Genomic DNA, 22,868 nt, shown 5'->3' with positions numbered 1-22,868 from the left:
CCAAAGCAGCGCTCCTCCGCCTGCCCCAGCCCTGCCCCGAGAGAAGGACCAAGGCAGGGGAGTGGAGTCACCGTCCCGCGCTCGCCCTTGAGCCCATCTCCAGCCGGCAGCAGGGGCTCCTGGACCACCCAGGCTGCAGGACGCGCTGCTTAGTCTGCAGAAGCCAAGGCTGGTTTTTAGTTACTCAGCCCAGGTTCTCAGCTTAACTCCCCATCAGCAAAGACCTCAGGCACCGCGCCTTCCCTCCCGCCAACCGACCCAGAACAAACCCACTGCTGGCCTCCTCCTCTTCCTCTCCCACACCCTCCTCAGCCTCTGGCGACTTCTGCTGCCACCCATTTCCTCCCCGAGCCCACACCAAACCCCGGGAGGGGGCGAGGACGGGGCCCGGGACTCCCGGCAATCAGACTGCAATGCATCATTTCATTCACAAAAAAACCCGGTGACACCCACGGCCGGCTCGCCCCTCCAAGATCAGCCGCTGCTTTCGGAGCAGCCCCGCTCGGCCCCCGCCCTGCGGCGCGGGGGGAAGGAGCAGCCGGTGCCGCAGGCGCGCGGGGCCAGAGGACTCGCACCTTTGCAATAAAGTCACCATAGCAACTCGGGCTGGAATCATCCTTGACGAACCGCCGAAGAAAGGGAACGGTAAATCATACGACAAGAGGCAAGTCAGGAGCAGCCGGCAAGGCGAGAGCACAGCCGAGCTGCTCGCGTGGCCACAGACCTGCGGGATCCGAGGGCCAAATACACTTTCCCCAAGACGGGACACTCGGGTACTTTGTGCCTCAAGCTTCTGCCTCCGCTTGGAGTTGGAAAAAAGACCCAGGCATTACGTTAACCTTTCCAGGGGACACGCACGGTCCCAGAGAGGGCAGGGCTGGGTCCCTCCACACCTTACGGGAAGGGCATCCAGACACAACAGCGGCCCACGGCAACCAGGTCCAACAAATCCTTCCGTCCACGAAGGCGGTACTGCAGACCACACACGGCTCTCTCCTGCACGGGATGGGAAACAGAAGAGAACTCTAGTCAAGGTGGAGCAACCCGCTGCAGGATGGAAACCACGGCTGGGCACACGCAACCCCCAGCAAGCTCTGCCAGACTTCAGCGGCACTCGAAGAGCAACTTCCTCCAGCAAATCACTTCCCTCAGATCTCCACCACCAAATGTGGATGTGGTTACACCAGGAGCACGAGGTTCTGGCACCTTCCACTGCAGGACGGTGGGCAAGCCTCCTTCCCTTGGCACCTGGCCTCCTCTTCGCCTCGCCGGGGAAGCGAGCTGCCTCGCAGGGGGGTTCCCACAGGAAAGCTCCGAAGTCGGGGGGGCTGGAGCTGCTCAGTGCACTGCTGGCCTGGGCAACGCGAAGCCTCCTCATGCTGTCCCCCCCGGCAGGGGCACCCCCCTCCAAACAGGGCTGCAAGGGGCTCCCGAATGCTCTCGCCATCCCCCAGGGAGCTGGGAAGAAGCCGTTGTCCTCCTGGTGCTGGGTAGGGTTGGTCTAGCTCAATACTCCCCGTGACTAAGGGCTCGCACCGGCTGAGCTGCGGACAACATAACCCCAAAGCCCTCGTTACGGCGTCTCCGAGGGCAATCATCTCACCGCGGCAGAGGGAGCACCCGCCCGTGCCGCGGCCCAGCACCACGCCGAAGCTGCCTGCCCAGACAGGCCTGGGCTGAGGCTCCGGACTGTGACCCGAGGCAGCGGCACGCTCCGCCGCCCGCCGGCACCACTGCCAGGGCAGAAGCCCTGGCACGCGCGGGGCGAGACCAGGCGCTGCCAGCCTCGGCGCTCGCCCGGTGCTACGGCGGAAGCCACGCTCCGGGAATTACGACAGGTTATGCTTAACAAAAGATCTTCAGCCTGTGGTTCGGCAAGCTCCTACCGCAAAAAATACATGCTGGGGGGCAGAGCAGACTGGTGTTTGTTCACCGTAATGAATTTCAAAGCCTCTCTGAGGCTGAGTTTCCAAAGCACCAGGCCAAAGATGGGGAGCGGTGGCTGCAGGCTGGCACGGTCCCCTGGCTGGAAGGAGGATGAGATGCTGCAGCACCCCACTCGCTCCTCCAAACCTGCTCTCTACACCAGCACAGTGCGGAAAACATCTCACCAGCAGCGTCTGAACCCAGGGACACCTACCAGCAAGTGCTCTCGGCAAGAACAGGAACTGCCGGCAAACTCCGGGAGACCCTGCGGATGAAGCCCGTGTTCAACAAAGCAAAATTCCCCACCCTGCTGACACTAACGAGCAAGATCCTCGAGACACAGAGAAGAACATTTCACTTCTCCCATTTGTACATCGAATGACTCATTTTCTGCAAAGACTTCTTAAAATTTCCCAACTATCTGTCTGTCAAGAGATGACAAGGAAATTTACTGCAAGAAAGTCTGCAATAAGCTTCCTGGAGATTAAGACCACGGCCTGCCTTTGTGCTTTGTTCAGGCAAGGTATTGGCCAAGCTGACAAACCGTCCGAGAAAAAACACCCCAGAAATGACTCGAGTCATCTTTAAGGCTTTGCTTTTTGGCAGATGAGCACCTCCAGCCACCCCACGCTATCAGCAGGGCCGCCACGGCAAAGCACGGGTCAGAGCTCTCCCATCCCAGCGTGACAAAACCAGGCTGGCAAGAGCCTCGCCGTGTAGACGTGGCCTCCGAAGCGGGACCGGCAGCAGCTAGCACACCACAACTTCTGGAGTCACCCGCCCCTTAACGGGGACAGTCTGCCAAGTCCCCAGCGCTTTGCATCTTCCAGCTCCCGCTCTGTGCAGGGCTGTACCTTAAGCCCATAAAATTCAATACGTCACCAAGAAGCTCCCTGCACTCCTGCTTCTTGCGTAACGCACCGGTTCTCAACAGCATTCAGCTGCGGGAGAGATTTTAAGCGCGGTGCTGAGACCACAGCAGCAGCGACAGATTACTCTCCTCTGAGAAGGGCTGATGGAGGCAGAAGAGCGCTAAAGATGAGATCCAGCAACAAGGGCAGTTGACACAGGGATCAGCAGCCTCCTCGGGAGAGGCTCTGGAAATAACGATGAACAGCTAATGAGCTTACTGGACACAGCGGTGCGGGACAGCTTCTCCAGGCTTGCTGTAGCAGCTGCAGAAACGGGCGCTTCGTCGCCTTCATCCCCCTCCCCTCCCAAAGCCAGCCCATGTCAAACACGGGAGCAGCTCCAGGCGATGCCACCAGCAATGCCTTACGGGGTGTGCTCGCACCAGGGCAGCTGCCGCCACGCTGCCGGCTCCCTTCCCCACTCCTGGGCAGAGCCGCGCATCCCGACCGAGCCGCAGCAGCTTCCCAGGCCCCGCTGCTCGCAGCTTAGCCCCGGGGAGCCTGACATCTCTCAGTTGCACGACACACCCAAGACCACTCAAGCTAAACCGTTTTCCCCCCCGAAATGCTCAGTCCCCAAAGCCAGACAGCCGTTAGCACAAGCCTTCCTCAAACTGAACCATCCCAGGGCTGTTCAGCTGAGGCCAGAGCAGTATTTCCCCATTTCTAATTACTCAAAAGAGAAGCCAGCCTTCCTCTTTTACAGCTGGGAAATCCAGACTCTGTACCACAGCATTCCAAACAGATAAAAAGGACCCAGAAGACACTAACAAGTGCAATTTCAGTGGCCTTTCCTATTTCTCTTACATGGGAGAGACCAGAAGAAGGGTGGGATAATTACCATTTTCACAGAAGCCTCCTAGGACATTTTGAGGAAGTTTTACCATCCCGGTGCATACTGACAAGCTCTGCTCTTGCAAACCGCGCAACTGCCATTCACCCGCTCCGATCGCGAGAGCAATGATTCCTTGCAAATTAACACTTTTGAAACACCCTGGAAGACGACAAAGAATGTTAACATTTCAGAAGGTTAAAAAGTAAATACTGAAAAGCAAACAAGTACTGACTCAACAAGTGGAAAGCTATTAGTTTTGCTGAAAAATTAATTTTTTGACACTTGCAAACCAAACCTCTATCAAATCCACCCTGGAAACTCAGGAGCAGTTACTTGCAATCAGCTTCCACCCCAGCAACAGGAGACACGATCTAGGTCAAGGCCTCCTTGGTTTTCCCTTCCCTGAACCATCAGCAAAACCACCCTGAGGAGCCCAGAGATGGACAGGGCTGCTGGACTACAAGCCCCGGCACTAGCACGGAGCTGGACTTTTCAGCATAACCTTTTTGACCAACATCAAAGCAATGATTTTTATCTGTTCCTTTTGTAGACCCAGAGGCTCCTCCGGCTCGGTTCAAGCTGCTGACGACCAAGTTCAAGCCTGTGACACCAGCTTTGGTTTCCCAGCCGTGGTCTTTTGCAGAGCTCCAAGCAACATCAATGAGCCCCCGAGGACTCTGCAGACCACACGCTGAAAACCACCGCCACGAGATGCTCCTCCAGAGATGTCAGTGAAGAGCCTGCAAAGCCTTGCGCTCCAGCTCTCCAAAACAGCATCTCAGTCTAATGGCAGCCTGGAGTACAGGTGTTCACGAGGCCCCGCGACGGCGTTTCGGTCTGCAGCTCGTGTTTTACAAGCACAGGTCTGAACCCCGGTAGAAGGAAACTCTCCCCTCACCTTGTATTTAATTCGTACGTTGTTGCTTCCCCTGTGCTCAGACTGGTGAACAAGGAAAGGAAATGGTGGGTACAGAAAAAGCCACCACAACACGCCGGGCACCCACATCCAGCACATCCCCACCAGGAGCGGGGCGGCCGCTTCCACGGAGCCTACGAGGTCTGACCCATTTGCTTCGTTATCTCGAGATGAACAAAGCAGGAGTGGAGAGCGCAGGCAGCAGAAACGGGTTTAAATTTCTCCAGCTTCAGTCACTGTGCCCATTCCTAGGCACACACAGAGTCCTGTTTAAATATACTGCAGAAGTGTTAAACCAGGGTAGATAGAAAGGCTCTTGCATTTATCTAATTGTACGCTTAATGGAAAACCCAGCACACGAGGGTTCTTCATTTACCCACTGCTGTTATCTCCCAAGAAAAAAAAGGAGATACCTTTGCAGGTTTTCACTCAAACAGCTAACAGCAGCCTCATTGAGCACACCAAGCACAGGCTGAAAGGCGCAATCAGGAGATCCGAACTATTCCCAGTTCTAATCTGCAGCCTTAACCAGGCGAGTCCGCTCCCCCTCCTGCACTTCATAAGAGGGGAGCGATGCTGACCCACGGTGAAGTGCTCCGAAAACGCGCAGGAAAGCGAGGGATGGAGCCTGGAAAGTTGGGGTGAATTCAGGAGCACTGCCGGGAAGACGGTGTGCTTAAGAGGCGGGGGAAGGAAAGGCATCTATCAGCTGGTGATCAGAGGGATTTTGGGTTCGCCAGGCTGCGAGCCAAACTCAGCAGGTTTCCCGAGCTCCTACGGCTGCAACTGCAGAAAAACCACACCGCTGAAGCGGCGAGGGGGCCGTGCCTCCCCACACGTGTTCCACCTCCTTACCATCCAGGCGCGTAAGATAAAGTTTCCAACACTGATTCGATCCACTTCTTAAGTTGTCTGAGGTTAAAGCAAGAAACACCCTTAAAGACTTTGGCCGAGGTAAAGCCCGCCGATCACTTTGTAAGGTGGTTTTCTGGCAGCACGCCCCCTGTGCGAGCAGTAAAATGCTGAGAATAAGCAGAGCACGCAGCTGCTGCCTCCTTTTTACAGACCGTTCCAGACTTTTCCAAAGCAGAACCGCTTTTTCTGTCCCACGTGATAGAGAAAATTAGACTTTAGCCCAAGAAGAGATAAAGAGTCTAATCTCCTGAGAGAAATGCCTTTTACCCCGCACAGCAGGCACAGGTCACTCCCCGAGAGGTTAGGAAGGAGCCATCTCCAGTGGGGGTTATTCCATCCAGAGCCGTATCGAGGGGTACGACGGCTTCCCTCAGAGCAGAAGGTGCTGTGACCGTTGGAGATGTTTCTGATGCTGGAGTAAGTGATGGAGACTACTCTGGTCCAGCACCTCCCGATCCTCAAAATCACATCTAGATCAGACCACGTTTCCACCACACACAGTTCAACAATATCGAGAACAAATCCCTTCTTTATCTGTTCAATTATTTTTGAGCGAGCTTCCCTGCAAGCAGAGAAAATGCTAGTGGGGTTTTCTTCCCTGTCAAGATTAGTTATGATTGTCATTCAGGGTGATAATCAAGAACTAAATTAGCTTTCATTGTCTGTCTCCAATGCCCTCAACACCCACAAACACACAACCAGCTAAGGAGATTAGAGAGCAGGCCATAGCTATGTTGCAAAACCAGCCGCTGAAAGCAAGAGGTCTGAGCTAGATGCTCCATATGGGAGCGCGATGCAGCGAAGGATGGAAAGAAAGGACTTTGTAGCAGGTAGCAGGCACGAGACTAAAAAAAAACCCTTCAAACAACACCTGAAACATCCTCTGGTTTTGGATGAGGACTGGGAAGCAGGTTGTGCTCCACCTCGCAGAGGAAAACCACGCTCCCATTGCTGCGGCCGCAGCCCCCAGCCGCGCAGGGATGGGAGGTCTCCGGGTCTTCCAGCCCCCGCGCACATCCCGAGGGAGCTGGGGAAGACGGGGGTGCCAGACCCCACAGAGAACAAGTTACCACGGGCTAAATGCCCCACCGCTCTGCAGCAGCTCAGCAATGCCACCAAGGCCAGGCAGTGGAAGAATCTCGTGTCTCGGGCTCTTGCTCCAGAAAACCCTCTCCCAGGGCAGTTCCCTTGGAGTTGCGGGAGGTGGAAACAAAGTCCCGCCTGGAAATAAAGAGCCTGTTCAGAGAACACCCAACCTGCGCGTGCTTTTGGCACTCGGACATGACGCCAGACCTGCGAAGACCAGCAGCTCCTCCCGCAGCACCGCCGCCCAGCTCCGGCCCCGCAGCCCGGCTTCCAGCCAGCTCCCCGCGCCTGCCGAGCCCGCCGTGGGTCCTGCGGGCAGAGCACCCCCGTGCCGGGGAGGCGGCGGATGGGCCCCGGGCCTCCCGGGGAACCCCACCCCCACCATTGTGCGCAGGGTGCTGCTGGGGAAAGGAAGGGAAATCGGAGCTATTTTTGGAGTCTCGGTTTATTGTTTTCTACTCCAACTCACAACCGTGCTAAGATTTACTTGCAGGAGTTGGATTTTAATAGCCCCGCCGAGAACGGGCGTCCTCTTGGCAGAGCGTGCAGAGACACAGGGACTTCACGCCGCCAAAACACGGCTGGTACCGCACGGTGTTTTCAGGCCGATTTATGCAGCCAGGTTAACAAAAGCGAGGGCTGATATTGGAAAAGGGTGAGAGCCAACCTGGCAGCGCTACAAGATACATGGGCAAATTAAAAGCAGTTTCTCCTGGGAGATAAGAAGAGGCAGATCAAGGAAGAGGAAATCCCCCATCCTTCCAGCCACAGTTGCTCCCTGCCCTGCGGAGGGGGAAGCCAGGGGTCCAGAGCAAACACCCTCGTGACCTCTCATTAACCGCCCTTCTCTGCAGGTCTTAACTCCTTCAGACACTGCTGCGTGGTTTGGTGACAGACTGAAGGTTGAGCCCTCGCCTCACGCCGGCCGAGACACCGGGGCTGAACCCCGATTCCAGCGCCAGCCTCAAAACCTACCCCCAATTTCAAAGAGAGCATTTGAAGTGTTTCCCCACAGCAGGCACAAGGGAGGATTTCAGCTCAGCACCTTGCAACACATGCGAAATATTTCCCCTTGGTCAATAAATGCTGTTCTTTCAAGTAGATCCTCCAGGTGCAGAATCCACCCCCCGAACGGTTCTTCTGCACAGAAAAATCAAAGCGTCAAGTATTTGGGTCACACGGGAGAGAGCCAAATCCCAAGAGCAAGCTTTCTGCAGGGCACGGCCAGCTCTCTAGCCATGGGCTAGTCAGAACAGATCTTCTCTGCTGGGCCCAAACACACGCTGTTGTCCTTCACACACTGCAGCCTGCAAAGACTGGCAGCAAAGCATTCCTGCTGCTATGAAATCCCTGTAATTAATAAGTAATTGAACTTAACCAACTCAGCATGAAGTACAAATACGTAAGGATCAGGAGGTATCGCACAGCTCAGCATGGGTAGAACCAGCCCCAAGAACCACAAGACAAAGGGGAACACCCTCAGAAAAATACACCTTGACAGGCTGAGGCTACAGAAAGCCCTTGAAGAGATTTAACCAATGTCAGTCTACAAACATGAGCTGAAAGTTTAAGGTTTGTTTTTTTTGGGGGGGTAGGGGTGGGGGGGGGGCAGGAAAGATCAGTTTCAGCACAGCTGAAGCATTCCCATGGAAAGATATTTTCAGGCTCACGTTACAATTCTTGCTGTCGAGAAACAGCTACCGCCCAGCCCTGGACAACCCATGGTCCCAGTGACTGAGAGAAGCAAAAGCCAAGCATCCCTGAGCGCCCGCTTCCACTCCGCTGCCGTCTGCAGAGCGGCGCGCCTGCGGGGAGGGGAAGGCAGGCCACCAGCCCCAAAGTGGGGGTTTGTGGGCCCCATCCTTGCCCCGCCGGGCCTGCAGCAGCAATCCTGCCAGGTCAGATCTCCTCCTCCTCCTCCTCCCTCCGCAAGCATCCCCCTGCCCTCCCCAGGAAGGTCTCCAGGTTGAAGACCGAGGGTCCCGCTCACCAGAGGAGGGTTTGCATCTCGCACACCTCGTCCCGGCGCCCCCCCCAACTCTCTGCGAGGGCACCCATGAGCTCACCCAGCTCAGCACCAGTTTCTGCCAGCTCTGGGCCCTTCATCCTGCCCTCCTCCCCTAACACTTTCTCAGGGTGGGCTCCCCCTTCCTTCCAGCCACCTCCTTTCACATCTCCTAACCTACTTCCCCACTTTACCACAGACCTCTCCCAGGAACAGCTTTTCTCCAGGAGCAACAGGCCTCCCCACACAAATTCCCCACCACGGCCACCCTCTTCCACCAGCTCCTTCCCAGGCGGGGAGGCAGATCTGTGGACGTGGCTCCTACAGGTATTTCTGCAGCCTGTGAGCCCTTCCTGCTCTGCAATCCCAGGGATGCCCCCAAAAACAAAAATGAGGGGAGAATCTCCCCAGGAATGAGCTGATGAAAGGGACCCCCGATTCATCCTTCAAGGGAGGGACCCTTTCCTGAGGCTGTGACTCTCAAACCCTCTACAAACTCCACAACGAAGGGGATCCGCTAATGAACCCCCTAAAAAAATGAGTGCCTCGCCTTCAAGGAGATGGACACTGTGTCCCTCCAGCCCCAAAGGGATCCCCCAGAGCCCCCAGGGAGGAAGATGCTGGTCCACAGCTTCCTATAAAAACAGGGACCCTAAAACTCTCACCGAGAGGATGAGGGCAGCCCACCCCTCTCCTTGCATAAAGGGGTTCCCAGGGATGAGACGCTGGCCCAGACCCCTCAGAAGGGGCCCCCGCAGCCCCCGGGGAGGGGAAGCCAGACTCCCTAAGGACCCCCCAGCGAGAGGAACCTGGACCGGCCCCCCCTGTAAGGGCTCCTCCAAGCTCCCAGTGAGAGAAGGGCAGACCAGGCCCCCTCATCAGGGATCCCCAAAGCATCTGGGCAGACCAACACAGCTCCTCAGGGGAACCTCCCCCGGGGGCGCCCCCAAAGCCCCCGCTGAAAAAACCAAACCAGCCCCCGGGGGGGTGCAGCCGCCCCCATAAGCTCCCCCTCTTCCCCAAAGAGGGGCAGCTGGCCCAGCTCCCCACAAGCCCCTCTCCGAGCCTCCCCCAACAAGGCCACCCCAAGCCCCCAGCGAGGCTCACCCGCCCTCCCCCCGGGGACCCCCCCCAAACCCCCGGCCTCCCCGCGGCGGGGCGGGCAGGGCGGGCGGCAGCGGGGCGGCGGCCCCCCCGTACTCACACCTCCAGGATGCGGTCCCCCTTGCGCACCCCGGCGCGGTCGGCCGCCCCGCCGCCCAGCACGGCGCTGACATGCTGCAGCGGGGCGTACAGCTCGCCGTTGATGCTCCGCAGCTGGCCGCCCTCGCTCACTTGGCCGCGCACGTTGAAGCCGTAACCGGACTCCGACTTGACGATGCGGACCACGCGGGGGCCGCCCGGCCCCGCCGGGGCCCCCTCACCGCCGCCGTTCCGGTGCGGCGCGGCGGCCGAGCGCGGCGGCCCTTCGCCCTCCTCGTCCGCCATCTTGGCGAGCAGCGCCCGGCCGGCCCGTCACGCGACCGCCGCGCCGGCCGCCGTAGGGCGCCGCCCAGCGCGGCGCCGCGAGGGGCGACGGGAAGTGTAGTTCCCCTCGCGGCGCGGGGGGCGCTGGGAAAGGTAGTCCGGGAGCGGGAGCGTCGCCGCGGCAACGGGGTGATGTCATAGCTGTGACGTCAAGCAGCCTCAGGAGGTGGCGGAGAGGCCTCAGCGCGGGGGGGAACCTACTCCCGCTTCACCGCCTTCCCCTCAGAGGCACCGAAATGGCGCCAGCTGCGGCCCAGAGCCCTGGGGGCTGTGGGAGCTCCGGGTCTGGCCGGGTGGAGACGGACCCGACCCAGCCGCCCCCGGAGCCTGCGCCGCAGCACCGGGCTCGGCTCAGCACGCGTGACCCGCCAGCAAGGAAAAAAAAACAAAAAGAGAAAAGAAGGTTGCGCACAGCCAGCTGGAGAAGCAAGGAGCCCAGCCAGCGCAGCCCCAACGCTCCCCCCGCTCACGCCTGTTTAATCAACTTCAGGCGGAGGGATTAAGGCACGTGTATTTTGGGATTAACGCGGTCAGTACGAACGCCAGCGACTTCCCTCGAGCTGTAGCCAAGCTCCTTTCCCAAGCGCGGGCGCACACAAGACAGGTCAGGACGCGCAAGCCCAGAGGAAGCTGGTTGGTATTTTCCAGTTCAAACGTGGGACAGGCAGTCCTCAACTGTGCTCCCGTGGAGGTGGACAGCAGCAATCGTGCCTGTCACCACATCATTGGAAGACACCAATAATTTATTGAAATAAATACAGGTAACAAACCAAACAGCCTCTGGTTTAAACACTACATGTACGTCGGGTACAATTTCTCTACGCTCTTGGGAAAAGCACGGTGATACACTGATTTTTGGCCACATGAGCCTTTGCCAAGTCCGGAGCAGCCAGATATGTGCTGGAGATCGGAGGTGGAGGCTCCCAACTTGTCACGCATTGGGCTTTGTTGTAGGAAGGAGTCCAGTTTCAGGAGGATTTATTTCTTCTTTGTAAGAGTGAATCTTCTTTTTTGTTTTAAATTTTTAACCAGAAAAAGGTTAAACCCCCAAGTCCACGTTGGCAAGCTGCAAGCTGAAGGGGGGGCTCTGGTCGGACGAGGCCCTTCAGAAGCAAAGGCTGCTCTTGCAGAGCAACCCCGGCAAACCCAGGACTGACCAGGGAAAGCGAGCCTGGCTCTCCACCAGAGAAGCCACCTTGTCCACGCCGGGGCCGGCTGGTCCCAGCCTCCAAAACTGGCATCCGTGTGACCTTGGGACCCAGTGGGGACAGCAACGTGGACGCTTCGCAAACCTCCTTCCTCTGCCAGGACCGCCCCGGCTACGTCTGTCCTCGGCTGCCGCAGTTCTCCAGGGCACAGCCCTCCGCCGACGGCTCCGGGGAGCCTCCGGGAGCACAGAGGCCAGAGGACGGCAGCCAAGCAGGGAAATCCAGTCAACGATAACAAGGGGAGAGTCTTCAGCTCGGACCAGCCCTCGAAACTCATGTTTCCACTACTCGAATGAGAGGCAGCGGCTTGGGGCCCGTCAGCCTTTTGCTGCAAGAGAGAAAGGGTTTGTTTGGCCAGATAAACTGGATGGGGGGCTTAGGGGGAAAACCTGTGGGGAGAGGGTCCTGCCCCAGCCCTGGTCGGTGATGGCTCCCCCCCAGAACTGCCCACAGGAGGGACCTCTGCTCCCCTGAAGGAGGAACCCAGGAATGGAGACCTCTCTGCAAACAGACAGTGCTACAATACACGTCCAGAAGAGCATCCCCGAGTGCAGCACCTCCTCCTGGACTGCAGCTCCCGCTGCCCTGGGCAAGACGTGGACCTGCAGATGAAGGTGCTGAGCGGCCGGGCAGGCTGGAGGGTACGTGCTCCCCACGTACCTGCTCACGTACTCCGACTTGGAGCGCGCTCGGGAGCTGTGGCCGCCCCGGCTGACCTGCTTCTCATCAAGTGCTCTATGCGGTCGTGCATCTCCAGGTTCTGCAAGAGATGGAGCCATGGTTAGCGACGGGCAGCCAAGCTGTGGGCACACGGATCGCGTGCTGAGGAACGCTCCAGTATAATCGCTTGCCGTGGGGCAGTTTTTTTACTGAGGGAAATGAAATTCCGCCCTACATAGGGACCGCTCACCAAAGGAGAGCTGGGGTGGGCTGTAAGACCTGCTGAACACCCCACAGAAACCCACCAGCACACAAATCTCTCTCACTGGATGTTTTCTGCCTGGGTTCACAGCTGGCTGCGCTCACACATACCGTCCCCATGCACAAATTAGCAAAATAAGCCACTCAGGAGGGAAGAAAACACTGGGAATGCCAATGCAGGCTCAGTTTTTCTCCAAAAAAGGAGAGAGGTTTGACACTTGTTACAATCCTAGAGGCTGGAATGCAATTTTAATTTCTGACACGCACGGATTCAGCTGCAGCTTTGTAAGCGAGAAGGGGTTTGCTGCCAGAGAAATGCGTGTGATGAGATTATTTTGGACTCCGCTTGAGTTCACAGCTGCTCCAGCAACCCCGGCAGCACTGGAAACCATCACACCAGCTCGGGGAACCAGCAGAGCCCTGGGCGCTGCGGAGGGCACATTTTCCTACGGGAGCAGGTGTCGGTGCCAGGGAAGGGCTTTGCTGCCGGCCGCGCTGCCCAGAGCAAAGCTCATGGCCCAGCCACGGCCCGCAGGCACCCACGGACCAGTCACACCACGAGGGGCTGGGCTCGGAGCAGACCCCGTGCGCGCCCTGCAACGGCCCCGCTAAGACGCACCTCAGCCTCCAAGTAAGCGACTCTCTCCTTCAGCTCCTGGATCACGGCATCCTTGGCCTGAATCACCGTTTTGGAGTTCTGGAGCTGTAAGAGAAAAGTTCACAGCAGCTGAAAATCCCTCTCGTGCGTGGCTGGAGAAACGTCGAGGCAGGAGAGCAGCTTAGCCAGACACCTTTCTGCCGGCTAACACCTACAACATTAACTCCAAGGTCTGCATAAAAAACAATCAAAAAAGCCTCAAATTAAGTCTGCAAATTAATCCCCCCCGGTGAAGGAGCCCCTGCTCACTCACACAGTGTGAGAGTCAACCCTTTCAGCAAGCCAAGCTAGGCACACAACACTGCTTTTATGCTCCTTCTGTCACCCTCCCTGGCCCAGGGCAGCTCACGCCACAGCCCTCTGGGCTGTCCCCTGCAGGACAGGGCTCCAGGCTGCCTTTGAACTTGTGTCCCTTTGGTTTGCAAAGGGATTCAGCCCCAAAACTACCAATTCTTTGCTTCCAAGAAGCTTATGAGATTTTTTTTTGTTTTCCCCCACTCCTTTCTCTTTTTTTGAAGTCCCCTCCGAGTCCTCCCAGCCCAGCCCCGCCTCTCACCTGCTCAATCATCTGGCGGACTTTGCGCTGCTGGCTTTTCAGCATGTCGTCCAGATGGTGAATCTTCTCCGCAGCATGGCCACCTCCTTCTCCAGCTGGGCTGACCTGGGAAAAGGAGAGGACAGAGTCCAGGAGCCATCGGACAGCTTCCCAGACAGGGAGCACCCACCCAGCTATGCCAGAGCAGCTTTCTATCAGCCGGGTCTCCTCTACAGCCGCCACAGGTCTTGAAATATTTAGACTAGGTGAGGTAAGGAGAGGCAGAGACAAAAACTATTCAAGCAGGAGCCACAAAGACAAGTAACCACAGACTGCAGGGACACAGGAACATCAGGAAGAGTCGGGCCCACAAACAAGGCCTTCCAGAAACAAGCCATGCCAATTAGCCCCTGGAGCACAGGGATACCGGCTGGGTGGAATGCGTCCGACCTTACAGGGAGAATCGGCTGCCCCGAGCTCCCAGCCGGCAGCGGGGCCGCCAGAGGTCTCCGGGCAGCCCATCTCCGGAGCTCCGGGTCTCTCGGAGCAAAGCACTGCAGGAGGTATTTGGAGATTAGTCAGCTCTGGGGAGCAGGGAGCTGTTTTGCAAGCCAGAGAGCAAGCACGCCCTCGCAGGAATGTGCAGTCATGCCCCAGCGAGCTGACACCCCGACCCAGCGGCGTGGGCTTGCTCCGGAGTTGGCAGCCGAGCCCCAGGCCGAGCCTCACCGGTCTTGTTCGGCGAGCTTGTCACCTTCCACGCTCCTCAGCCTCGCCAGCTCTGCTTCGCCTTCTTTCATCTTCAGCAGCAAACTCCTGTGCTCCTGCGGCAGAGCGAGAGGCCGAGTTACACGCAGGGAAACAAGTCGCAACACATGCTCCTCGGCCTCCGCTGCGCAGCAGGGAACTACAAACACCCAGGGAGCCGGGCGGGCTCAGCTCAGCCTCCCCGCTCCATCTGCGGGTTGCTTTCACGAGCATTACATTTACATGTGAGAGACAGACAGACAAGGGCAGCCACAGAGATGACCGACAGCAGACATCCCACTCCTTTACCCCTAGGATACAGGCAAGGCACCCCGCGCGTCAGGCCAGGGAATGCAGTCCCAGGTCACCCCGTGCTCATACTGCACTGGCAGATTTATGACTTTTAATAGTATTATGAGCAGGCCACAGCTGAAAAAAAGTATAATCAAGGCTGGAGGTTGTGTTACCGCCCCCATGAGAAGAACGACCGCGCGGCTGTCTAGACTGCGTGCTTGTTTCCAGGATACCTGGAAGAGTTTTCACAGACCGACCAGATCTTCTAGACCTGAGAAATGCAAGTTTAAATCAGCAACAGCCGATTTGCAGCCGTTCCCAGCAGCTGGCTTTGCCTGCTGCTGTCGGGTTAAACCTGGCTGGGAAGTCAAACCCTCCACACGGTGGGTAGCCTGCAGCCAGTCCAAGACCTGCCACGGGGGTCTGCGCTGAGCACTGCCAAACTCATCACCACTGGGCTTTTCCATTCCCCCCCCCCCAAGCTGAGCAACCAGGCAGCTCCGCTGATCCTGTCAGCCCCACCGTGGCCGCAGGGCCGGTACCTTCTCCATCCCTGCCAGGAGTCTCTGCAGCTCATCCACCTGCACCTCCTTCTCCACCACGCTCTTCTCTGCTCTCCGCAGGGCAGAGCTCGTCTGCTCCGCTTCCTCCTGGTACTGCGAGACCGTCCTCTGCAAACAAGACGGAGATGCCTTTACCCCAAGCCCCGACGCTCTTCTCCCCAGCAAGGTTCTGGAGCCACACCGCTGCTCGAAGCCTTGGCAGGCGGATTTTGCTGAAGGCAGCCGGGCGCCTCAGCGAGCAGAGCTTCCTCAGAACGCTCCCCGGCTTCAAAGCACTTCAAAGGAGTGAGCGCTTCAACGCTGCAGCAATAAAGACTCCTCGAACGCAAGAGCCGTGTTCGCCCTCAGCCACGCGCGCTCTGGGGCTGTTTGCAGGCTCCTCTGGGGCCGAGGAACCGACCTCGGCAGCAGCCTCACGCCTGCATCAACGGCCCAGGAGCTGAGCGGGGACAAGGGTGGGGTGTCCCCATGGGTCCCCACGACGGCTGGAGGGAAGGCTCGGACAGCAAGGCACACCAAAAACACTGGGCAGCGCTGGCAGGATCGGCGACTGCCGAAACACCCCTCCCCGCCCCCCCCAGGGTCTCCCCCCGGGCTCAGAGCCCGCAGGCGGCATCACAGCTGGCCAAGGACCCCGAAATGCCACCAGACCACGGGACTTCCTACGCGCAGGACAGAGACCCTCAGGGCACGTGCCACCGCTGCGGGCGGGCGGGCGGACGACCCCGCGGGGGAGGAAGCTGTCGCTGCTCAAACCCACTTCCCCAGCGGACGCCGTCCCCCGTCCCGCGGCGGGGAACCCCCCGGGCTGGCTGGGACCAGTTTGGTCTGCGGGACAGGATGCGAGCCAGGATGTCACCGCTGCCACCAGCGCTTGGAGCTGCGGGGTGACGCGGTCAGGCCCAGCCCATCCGGGGCATGAGCAGTCACTCACAAACAAACCGAAGGGGACCATTAATCACCAGGGCTGCGGGAGGGAGGGAAGCGGCCGCGGCAGCTCCGTCAGCACCACTTGGCAGGCGAGGAGACCCGCGCGATGGGTCTGGGTGCCTCCCGGTCAGCTCACCCCTCTCTGCAGCGCACAGCCCCGCGCACAAGGAGCCCGAGCTCCAGGAGGGACCACAACGCCAGCACCGCCGCAGCAGCCCGGCACCGGGGCTGGGAACCGCAGCCGTGGTCTCCACTCGACCCGCTGGGACGCACGGCTGGGCCCCGCTCCCCACCAAACGCCCCCTCGCGCACCGAGCCCAGCTACGGCGGAAAGGCTCAGCAGAGTCGGGGGGGCTGCTCTCCAACCTGGCAGCTGCTTTTACTTTATGTGATTTTTAACTGGAAAAGCATTTATGTCTTCAGCCTCACTCGGGCAACGAGGGGGGCAGTTTGCTGGGGCCTGGCCAGGTCTGGACTCCCTGGTGTGTTTTAATGGTGCACACCGGGCCTGCTGCTCTGCAAGGAGAAGCCAGACACCTCCAGCAGCCCAAACTCACATGCCCTTGCAGCTCCTCAGACTTTCATAAATAAATAAAAAAATCAAAATAAAATAAAAATCCCACTTTCCCAGCAGAGAAGCGCGCAGTGCAGTCACCTCAAAGGCTTTCTTTTCCAACTGATGGCGCTTTTCAGCCTCCTGCAGCTTTGTGAACAGCCTCTTTGCTGTCTGTCGGATCTTTTCCACGTCTTCACCTGAGCAGTCCTCCTCCTGCGGAGAGGTAACAGGACAGGATGAGCAGTCGGGAGGTATCAAAGGAGCCCTCCGCCCCAATGTGGGCAGCGCTGCTGGCGACAAAGCCTGGTAACATCACTTCTCAGCTTGAAAGAAAGGAGAGGCGCTCCTGTCCTCACCTCCCACACTCGAGCGACAGCTTCCAGCCCTCAAGATAACGCGCGCGTATCCTTTGGTTGCCTTCCAAGCCCTGTTTGCAGGATGCCATCCTGATCCGCGCTTGGGCAACCCGAAACCCCGCAACGCGAACCACATCCACGGCAATCCAGCCCGAAAGCCCAGCCCAGGGCGTCTGCCCCAGCCGGGGGCAAGACGAAGAGCTGGAGCTCCAAGATTCCTGGCACCCCTTCTGCTGAAAAACTCTCGTGTGCAGAGGTTCAGAAACCCATTATGCACATTCTTATTGCTCTAACAGAGCTGCCCTCCATTTCTGACTCGACCCTGATAAAAAGACTGGTGTTTGCTGCAGGAGCGCCCAACCGTGCGCTGAACAGGTTCAGAGTGACCCGCTGGGAGGACGGTTTCAAACCAAACCCGGTATTTCTTTCCATAGCGCTGAAAACTCCCCGTTCGGCCCCGTACCTCGTCCTCCCAGGAATCAGCACGCAGCCTCTCGGGGTACAGCCAGCTGCCGTTCTGCTTTTCCAGCACGACCTGCGTTAGCGAAGGACAGAGGGACAGGGACGTAAGGCCGGCCGGCGCCGCCGCGCGCGGGAGCAGTCGCACGCCGACAGCTGGCTCCGGGCCGCCGCAGCGCCTCGGGACCGAGGGGGTTTTCGGCAAACCAACATGCAATAGCGCATTTGGCCAGCCAATGCGTTTTGCTTACTGACTCCTCGTTACGTGCTTGCGTGGGTTTTGAAATTTTGCCTGTAAACGGTGCCAACGTGGCCCTTCACTCGCCACAAGCGCCTCGATCTTTAAGGCCCCTTCTATCACTTTCCGGACCCAAAGACGACATCTTTTTAATAAGGCAATGTCATTTAACGCCCGAGAAATGCTCCCGTTACCTGTGCATGCTGTTTATCTCCTTGTCTGTTCTCAAGTTTACTACTTAAGTCTTCCCGCAGCTTCTTCAAAGAACTTCTAGCCTGGCAAAGGCAAGTCAATTTAGCTCGATCCGCATGGACAGTGTCACTCAGCCTAACAGAAATCAAACGAAGGCGCGGCGGCCGCTACGGTGCCCTGCTGACACGCGATCGGTGGCTTCTCCGCCAGCCTGACCCTCTGCTTTCACTACAGCCCTGCCTGCAAGCAGCACTGTCTCTGGCAGACACGATCCTTGCGGGGCAGCTGTCCCACATGACCATGGGAAGAAAAAAAAAAAAATTAAAGCAAAAAAAAAAAAAAGCAACAATCCAGAGACGCTTCTGATTTTTCATGCATTAGTCATCGAGTTCACCTTTGAAGTGCTGAGAAGACCCTTGCTGCTCCCCAGCTCCCTCTGCCACGCTGCGGGACGCCGACAAGTACAGTCTTGACTTGCAGCTACTCGAATTAGTCAGAGCAGGTGAGCCAGAGGAATGATTTACAGGCTTTTACAGGCAGCAAACGCTGCCCCAACGCTTTCCAAAGAAAAGCTTTCTCAAAGCATTAACAGCGTGGCTTCATCTGTACCCCTGGGTTTTAGGTGCCCGAGGTGCTGGGGCAAAGCAGTTTGCCAGAGACCGGGCAGCGGCAGGACAAGGGACAAGGTGAGAGCGCAACGTGCGGCTCTTGGGTCAGCAATCAGGCCCTCCACCTGGGGACAGAGATCCGTGACTTTGATCCAGCTGGATCAGGACGTCCCCAGGGTTTTTACACCACCGCCCTGCGCAGGGCACTTCCCTTGGATGCTGACAGACTGGTACAGCTGCCGCGACTTACTGGTTTAGATAATCCTGCATGTGAAAACCAGAGAATAAAGTCGCCCTGCACAGTCACGCTGCTTCAGCTATGCTGGCAGGGCTACGTCCAGCCTTTGTGGCCAGACAAGGTTTGAGCCCCGCTCAACCACTGCTAAGAGGCCCTTTTAAACCTGACTCCTGCTTCCATCCGAGCTGTGGGGACCTACGGGAAAGCTCAGATCAGAAGAGCTGAAGTCGAAGCCCCGTGAGTGGGAAGGATCACTCACAAAAGCTGCAGCATCCAGGTGGCTGCGAGGTAAGGTCTGGGTGAGCAAGGCCCCCCGAGCGCCACAGCCCTGGGCAGGCGGGAGCCGGGCCGGTCTGGGGTGCTGGCAGGAGGCAGCGGGAGCAGCCTGTTTTCTTTTTTGGGGGAAAACATGCATTTGGCAGAGGAGTCAGAAGGATGATGTAAAAGATCTGGAGGCCACCCTACCAGATCTGCCCCTTGCTGCTCCCTGGGGCCAGCATTCAGCACAGAGACTCCCCCATGAAAGCAAACACAGTTTGGTTTTTTTTTTTTCCCCCCTTTTTTGTATTTTTTTTTTTTTTAGGCCAAGCTGCCCAGACCAGAACATGCATGCAACCGCTTCCGTGCCTTGCAACCAGCTCTCCAGAAATAACATCCCCACCAGGAGCAGAGGAAAGGGTTAACCTTCCAAGAGCCTCATCATCCAGTTTACTTTGGGAGATGAGACATACCAAAGAAACTGCCTTTTAACAAGAGGCTCCGGTCTTGCCGCACCCAGGCATGCAGGGGACAGCCTTGGGGGAAAGTCATCGCGCAATTCTCTTCAAATTCAGTCCATATAGCAGAGCAATTAGTCAGGCTGAATTAATTTATGGTGCTTGATTAGACTACTGCCCTGTACGGGCAAGTCAACAAACTGGAGAGTTCAGCTCCGCTGCCGGTTTGCCGGAGCGGCCGGGGCTGGGCCAGGGGACGTCCCGGGGGAAGCAGAGCGCCCCGACCCTCGCCAAGCCCCCGCGGGTGCAAGCCGGAGCCCCTCGCCCGCGTTAACTACCTCTTGGATGTAACGAACTTCGCTCTTCAGCTGGTTGACGTGCTCCTCGTGGTTCATGCCGCCCTCGGCTCGCGCCTTGAGATAAACCTGCCCAGGAGAGACGGTGGCAGCGGGTCAGACCGTCCCGGCTCCAGCCAGCCCAGTAACTCCAGCAGCCAGCCCAGCTCCGCAGGGACCAGCACACCGGATCCCACCGCTCCCTGAGCCACCTTGTCCGTGGGGTTCCCCTTTGCAGTTAACCCTCCCTGGCTTTTTCTGAAGCTGCTGCTTCACCCGCACGTCCCCCCACCCGCAGAGCTGCCCCGGGCTCACGCTGCATCTTCCAACACCGGGGAAGCCTGAGCTGGTGCTGCCAGCCAGCAGCGCTGCGCCAGTCCTGCCCGCACAATCAGGAGCTACACCGGGGAGCTTTTAATGGTGTAGTCTCGGACAAAACCTTTTTTCCAGCCCCAGTTAAACAAGATCGCTGTGTGACAAAACCAGGGAGCCAGGGACCGTACCTTGATGATCTCCTCGTCGCCATCGTTGGATTTGATGCATTCGGAGGCCAGGGAGTGACCGTTGCTGGATCTGTTGGCCACCATGGCGAAGGCTTTTCCCACCGGCTGCAAGAGACAGAAGCAGCAGGGCTTTCAGGAGGGCGAGACCGGCTGGAACGGTTCGCCCGGCTCCAGTCAAATGAGCACCGTGTGCTTTCGCAGAGGAACGCGGCGCCGAGCGCGGCCCCGCGAACCGGCACCGAAGCGTTTAACAGGCCAGGAGGCGACTTTTCCAGATCATGCGGCACAAAGCGACCGGCCCTCTGCAAAGTGCCCGCCTCCCCCTCCCCAGGTTAATTCACGATCTTGTATTTGCAACTCCAAAGCAAGCGGCGGGGGAGACCCACCTTCTGCTTCGCCTGCTCGCGCCTGTCGCCCGGGAGGTCATTCGGCAGAGTCAGCCGCAGCACCTTCACGCTCTCCTGAAACAAGAGCCGGGTTTTAGTTTTAAGTTTAGACTCCCTGAAAGTCTGTTTACAACCAGCTCTGGCCCGAGCCGAGAGCCAGGTCGGCATCGCTGCAGGCGCGCGGACAAGCTGCCTTCCCCCTCGGCTTGAGCTGCAGCCTGCGAAGTAACGCTGGGATCAGAATGAGTAATAGCGAGCGCACGGCGACTACATTTATCAAACCCATCAGGGCTTGGAGGAGCCGTGGCCCAGCCAAAGCTGAGGTAATGCAGACGGGCTGCAGGAGCGATTGCCGGGCTCCTTTTCGTGCATGCCCTCCCCTGCCAGGAGTCACGGCTGTCATCCCTCGCGGCAGCCGGCCCCGGCATTTGGTAGCAGCCCCGGGAGAAGGGCGACAGCAGCTCATGCTGGGACCTCGCCAGATTCATCCTTCTCCCTGCCCACCGCGGCGGCCACGTGCCCCCACGGCTCTGCCCGGCCCCTGCCAGCACTGCCCCGGCCTGGCAGAGCCCATTTCGGCAGCAGAGCACCCCCCGGCGCACGGCCACGAGCATCCACGGAGGCCTTGACCACTTAACTCCCCACCCGAAGCCTTCCTACCAGTGCCACCCGCCGATGGGCCATTTCAGCTGAGTCCAGCCCCGTGCAAACCTCAGCAAGCTTTCGAGGAGATGCCCGGAGCGTATGAAGAGCCCCGAAGCTGCACACGGACACCCAAAACGCTCCAGGGGGGTTGCCCACTCTCCGTAGCTCGACACCGGCACCGCGCACCCACGGCACTGCACAACCCCCCCGTGTCCCAGACAGACCTCACCGGCACCCGCGCAGCCGTCGCCCATGGCCCTCGGGAAACGTGGCCCCGCCAGCGGGAGCTGCTGGGCGTGCGGCGGCCCCGGCAGCGGCTCTCGGGCGGCAGCACCGCGGGGCCGGGGTAGGTGCCCGCGCAGCACCGGGGGCCCGCCCCTCGCCACACCTCGGCCACGTCAGCCTCCTGCTCTCCAAAAGCAACATCAAGGTATTTCTGCCTTCCCCGCTTCCAAGCGCTCTCCCCGCCGTCCAAGTCTCGACAAGCCATCTGTTTGTTTCCAAAATATTTTGTATACGCTGCTCGCACAGGCTCCGGCTCCCTGGGAAACAAGGAGCCCTCCTACAGATCTCCAACACGCCAGACCCCTTCGTTCCCCCACTAAATTATCCAAGAGAAACTCCACTTGGGCTCTGCTAGCACCCAGCAGCACCGATCGTTTAACCAGGTCCTTGTCCGCAACTTTTACTCCAGGGAATGTTTTCCTCGGCAAGACCCAAGAAGTTGGAAACTTCGGTCGGGAAAACAGAAGAGCAGCTGGATGCCGCGTGCTCCGTGGCCTTGGGAAGACGCAAGCAGCACCCAGGGTTTTACGGTGGGGAAAAGTGCTCCCGGCAGTGCCTGCGCGCGGAGCGTCGCTCATCTTGGTGCTGCCGAAAGCAAAGGGGCCCCGGGGCCGGCCGGCCGGCAGGAGCACGGGGCAGCCCGCCCGTCCCCTCTCGCGCCCTCACTCCCAGCTTTGTTTACAAGCACCGGGATCTCGCGTTCGCTGTCCCCGTCCCGTCAGGCCCGGGCAAGGGTGGGAGGCTGCCAAGGAAGATTTGCTGTGACAAGAAGCAAGCACTGGCCTATTTCCATCCCCACAGCCAAAACTACCCGAATCGGCACGCGGGTGCTTTCCACCCCAAAAACCTGCCCCCGGATAAACCCGCCCTCGAGCCGATGCAAACCGGCTGCGGCAGGGAGCGAAGAGCAGCCGGTGCCTTCCCAACCGGCACCAGCACGACCAAACCGCGGGTCAAACAACCAGGAAACCACCCATGCAAATGCCGGCGGGGGCAGGCTCCGCGGGCCGGGGCAGCGCGGGGGAGGCAGAGGGATGGCGAAACACCACATGGACATTTGAGTGAAGCTGGCTGGGACACCGGGGGAGAAAACCAGCTTTCTCGGTGCAGCAGATGCTTTTAAGGAGGCTGAGGCAGGTGCAGGAGGCGGAAGCTGCAGCTGGAGGAAAGCAAACCCATCCCTGCCCAGCTTGTTTGTCTGCAGCAGCCTCGGCCGTGGGGAGCTGCGCCCGGTCGGATGCAGGTGAGGAGAAGAGGCGCTTCATTCAGCTCTCGTCTCGTGCCAGTCCCCTGTGCCCGGTTACTTTTTGGGCTTTGCTTTCACCGTCCCACAGCCAAAGTTTCATCAGCTCCTTGCCGGTGCGGGACGGTTTC

General features: G+C 58.7%; 2 protein-coding genes and 1 pseudogene across 4 annotated transcripts in view; all 3 read right to left on the bottom strand.

Annotated features, from left to right (window-relative positions):
• LOC122152560 (sorting nexin-27) overlaps positions 1–10,122 on the bottom strand; it is a 32,388-nt gene extending 22,266 nt beyond the window's left edge. For all 3 annotated transcript variants that reach the window (XM_042785168.1, XM_042785166.1, XM_042785167.1), the window contains exon 1: positions 9,799–10,122. In XM_042785168.1, the coding sequence (XP_042641102.1) occupies positions 9,799–10,082 (284 nt within the window). In that variant the 5' untranslated portion in view covers positions 10,083–10,122. The remainder of the gene's footprint in view (positions 1–9,798) is intronic.
• A 1,187-nt stretch (positions 10,123–11,309) lies between these two features.
• On the bottom strand, positions 11,310–21,700 carry LOC122152603 (annotated as a pseudogene).
• Positions 21,701–21,869: 169 nt separating this feature from the next.
• Positions 21,870–22,868, bottom strand: part of LOC116962203 (V-type proton ATPase catalytic subunit A-like) — a 2,585-nt gene continuing 1,586 nt past the window's right edge. The window contains 1 exon segment of the mRNA XM_042784917.1: positions 21,870–21,989. Within this exon segment, the coding sequence (XP_042640851.1) occupies positions 21,870–21,989 (120 nt within the window).

Source organism: Tyto alba, unplaced genomic scaffold, assembly GCF_018691265.1.
Source record: "Tyto alba isolate M040663 unplaced genomic scaffold, T.alba_DEE_v4.0 Super-Scaffold_8, whole genome shotgun sequence".
In the NCBI taxonomy this organism is placed as follows: Eukaryota; Metazoa; Chordata; class Aves; order Strigiformes; family Tytonidae; genus Tyto; species Tyto alba.
The sequence above is the reverse complement of the archived record's forward strand: the minus strand, read 5'-3'. Positions and strand labels throughout refer to the sequence as shown.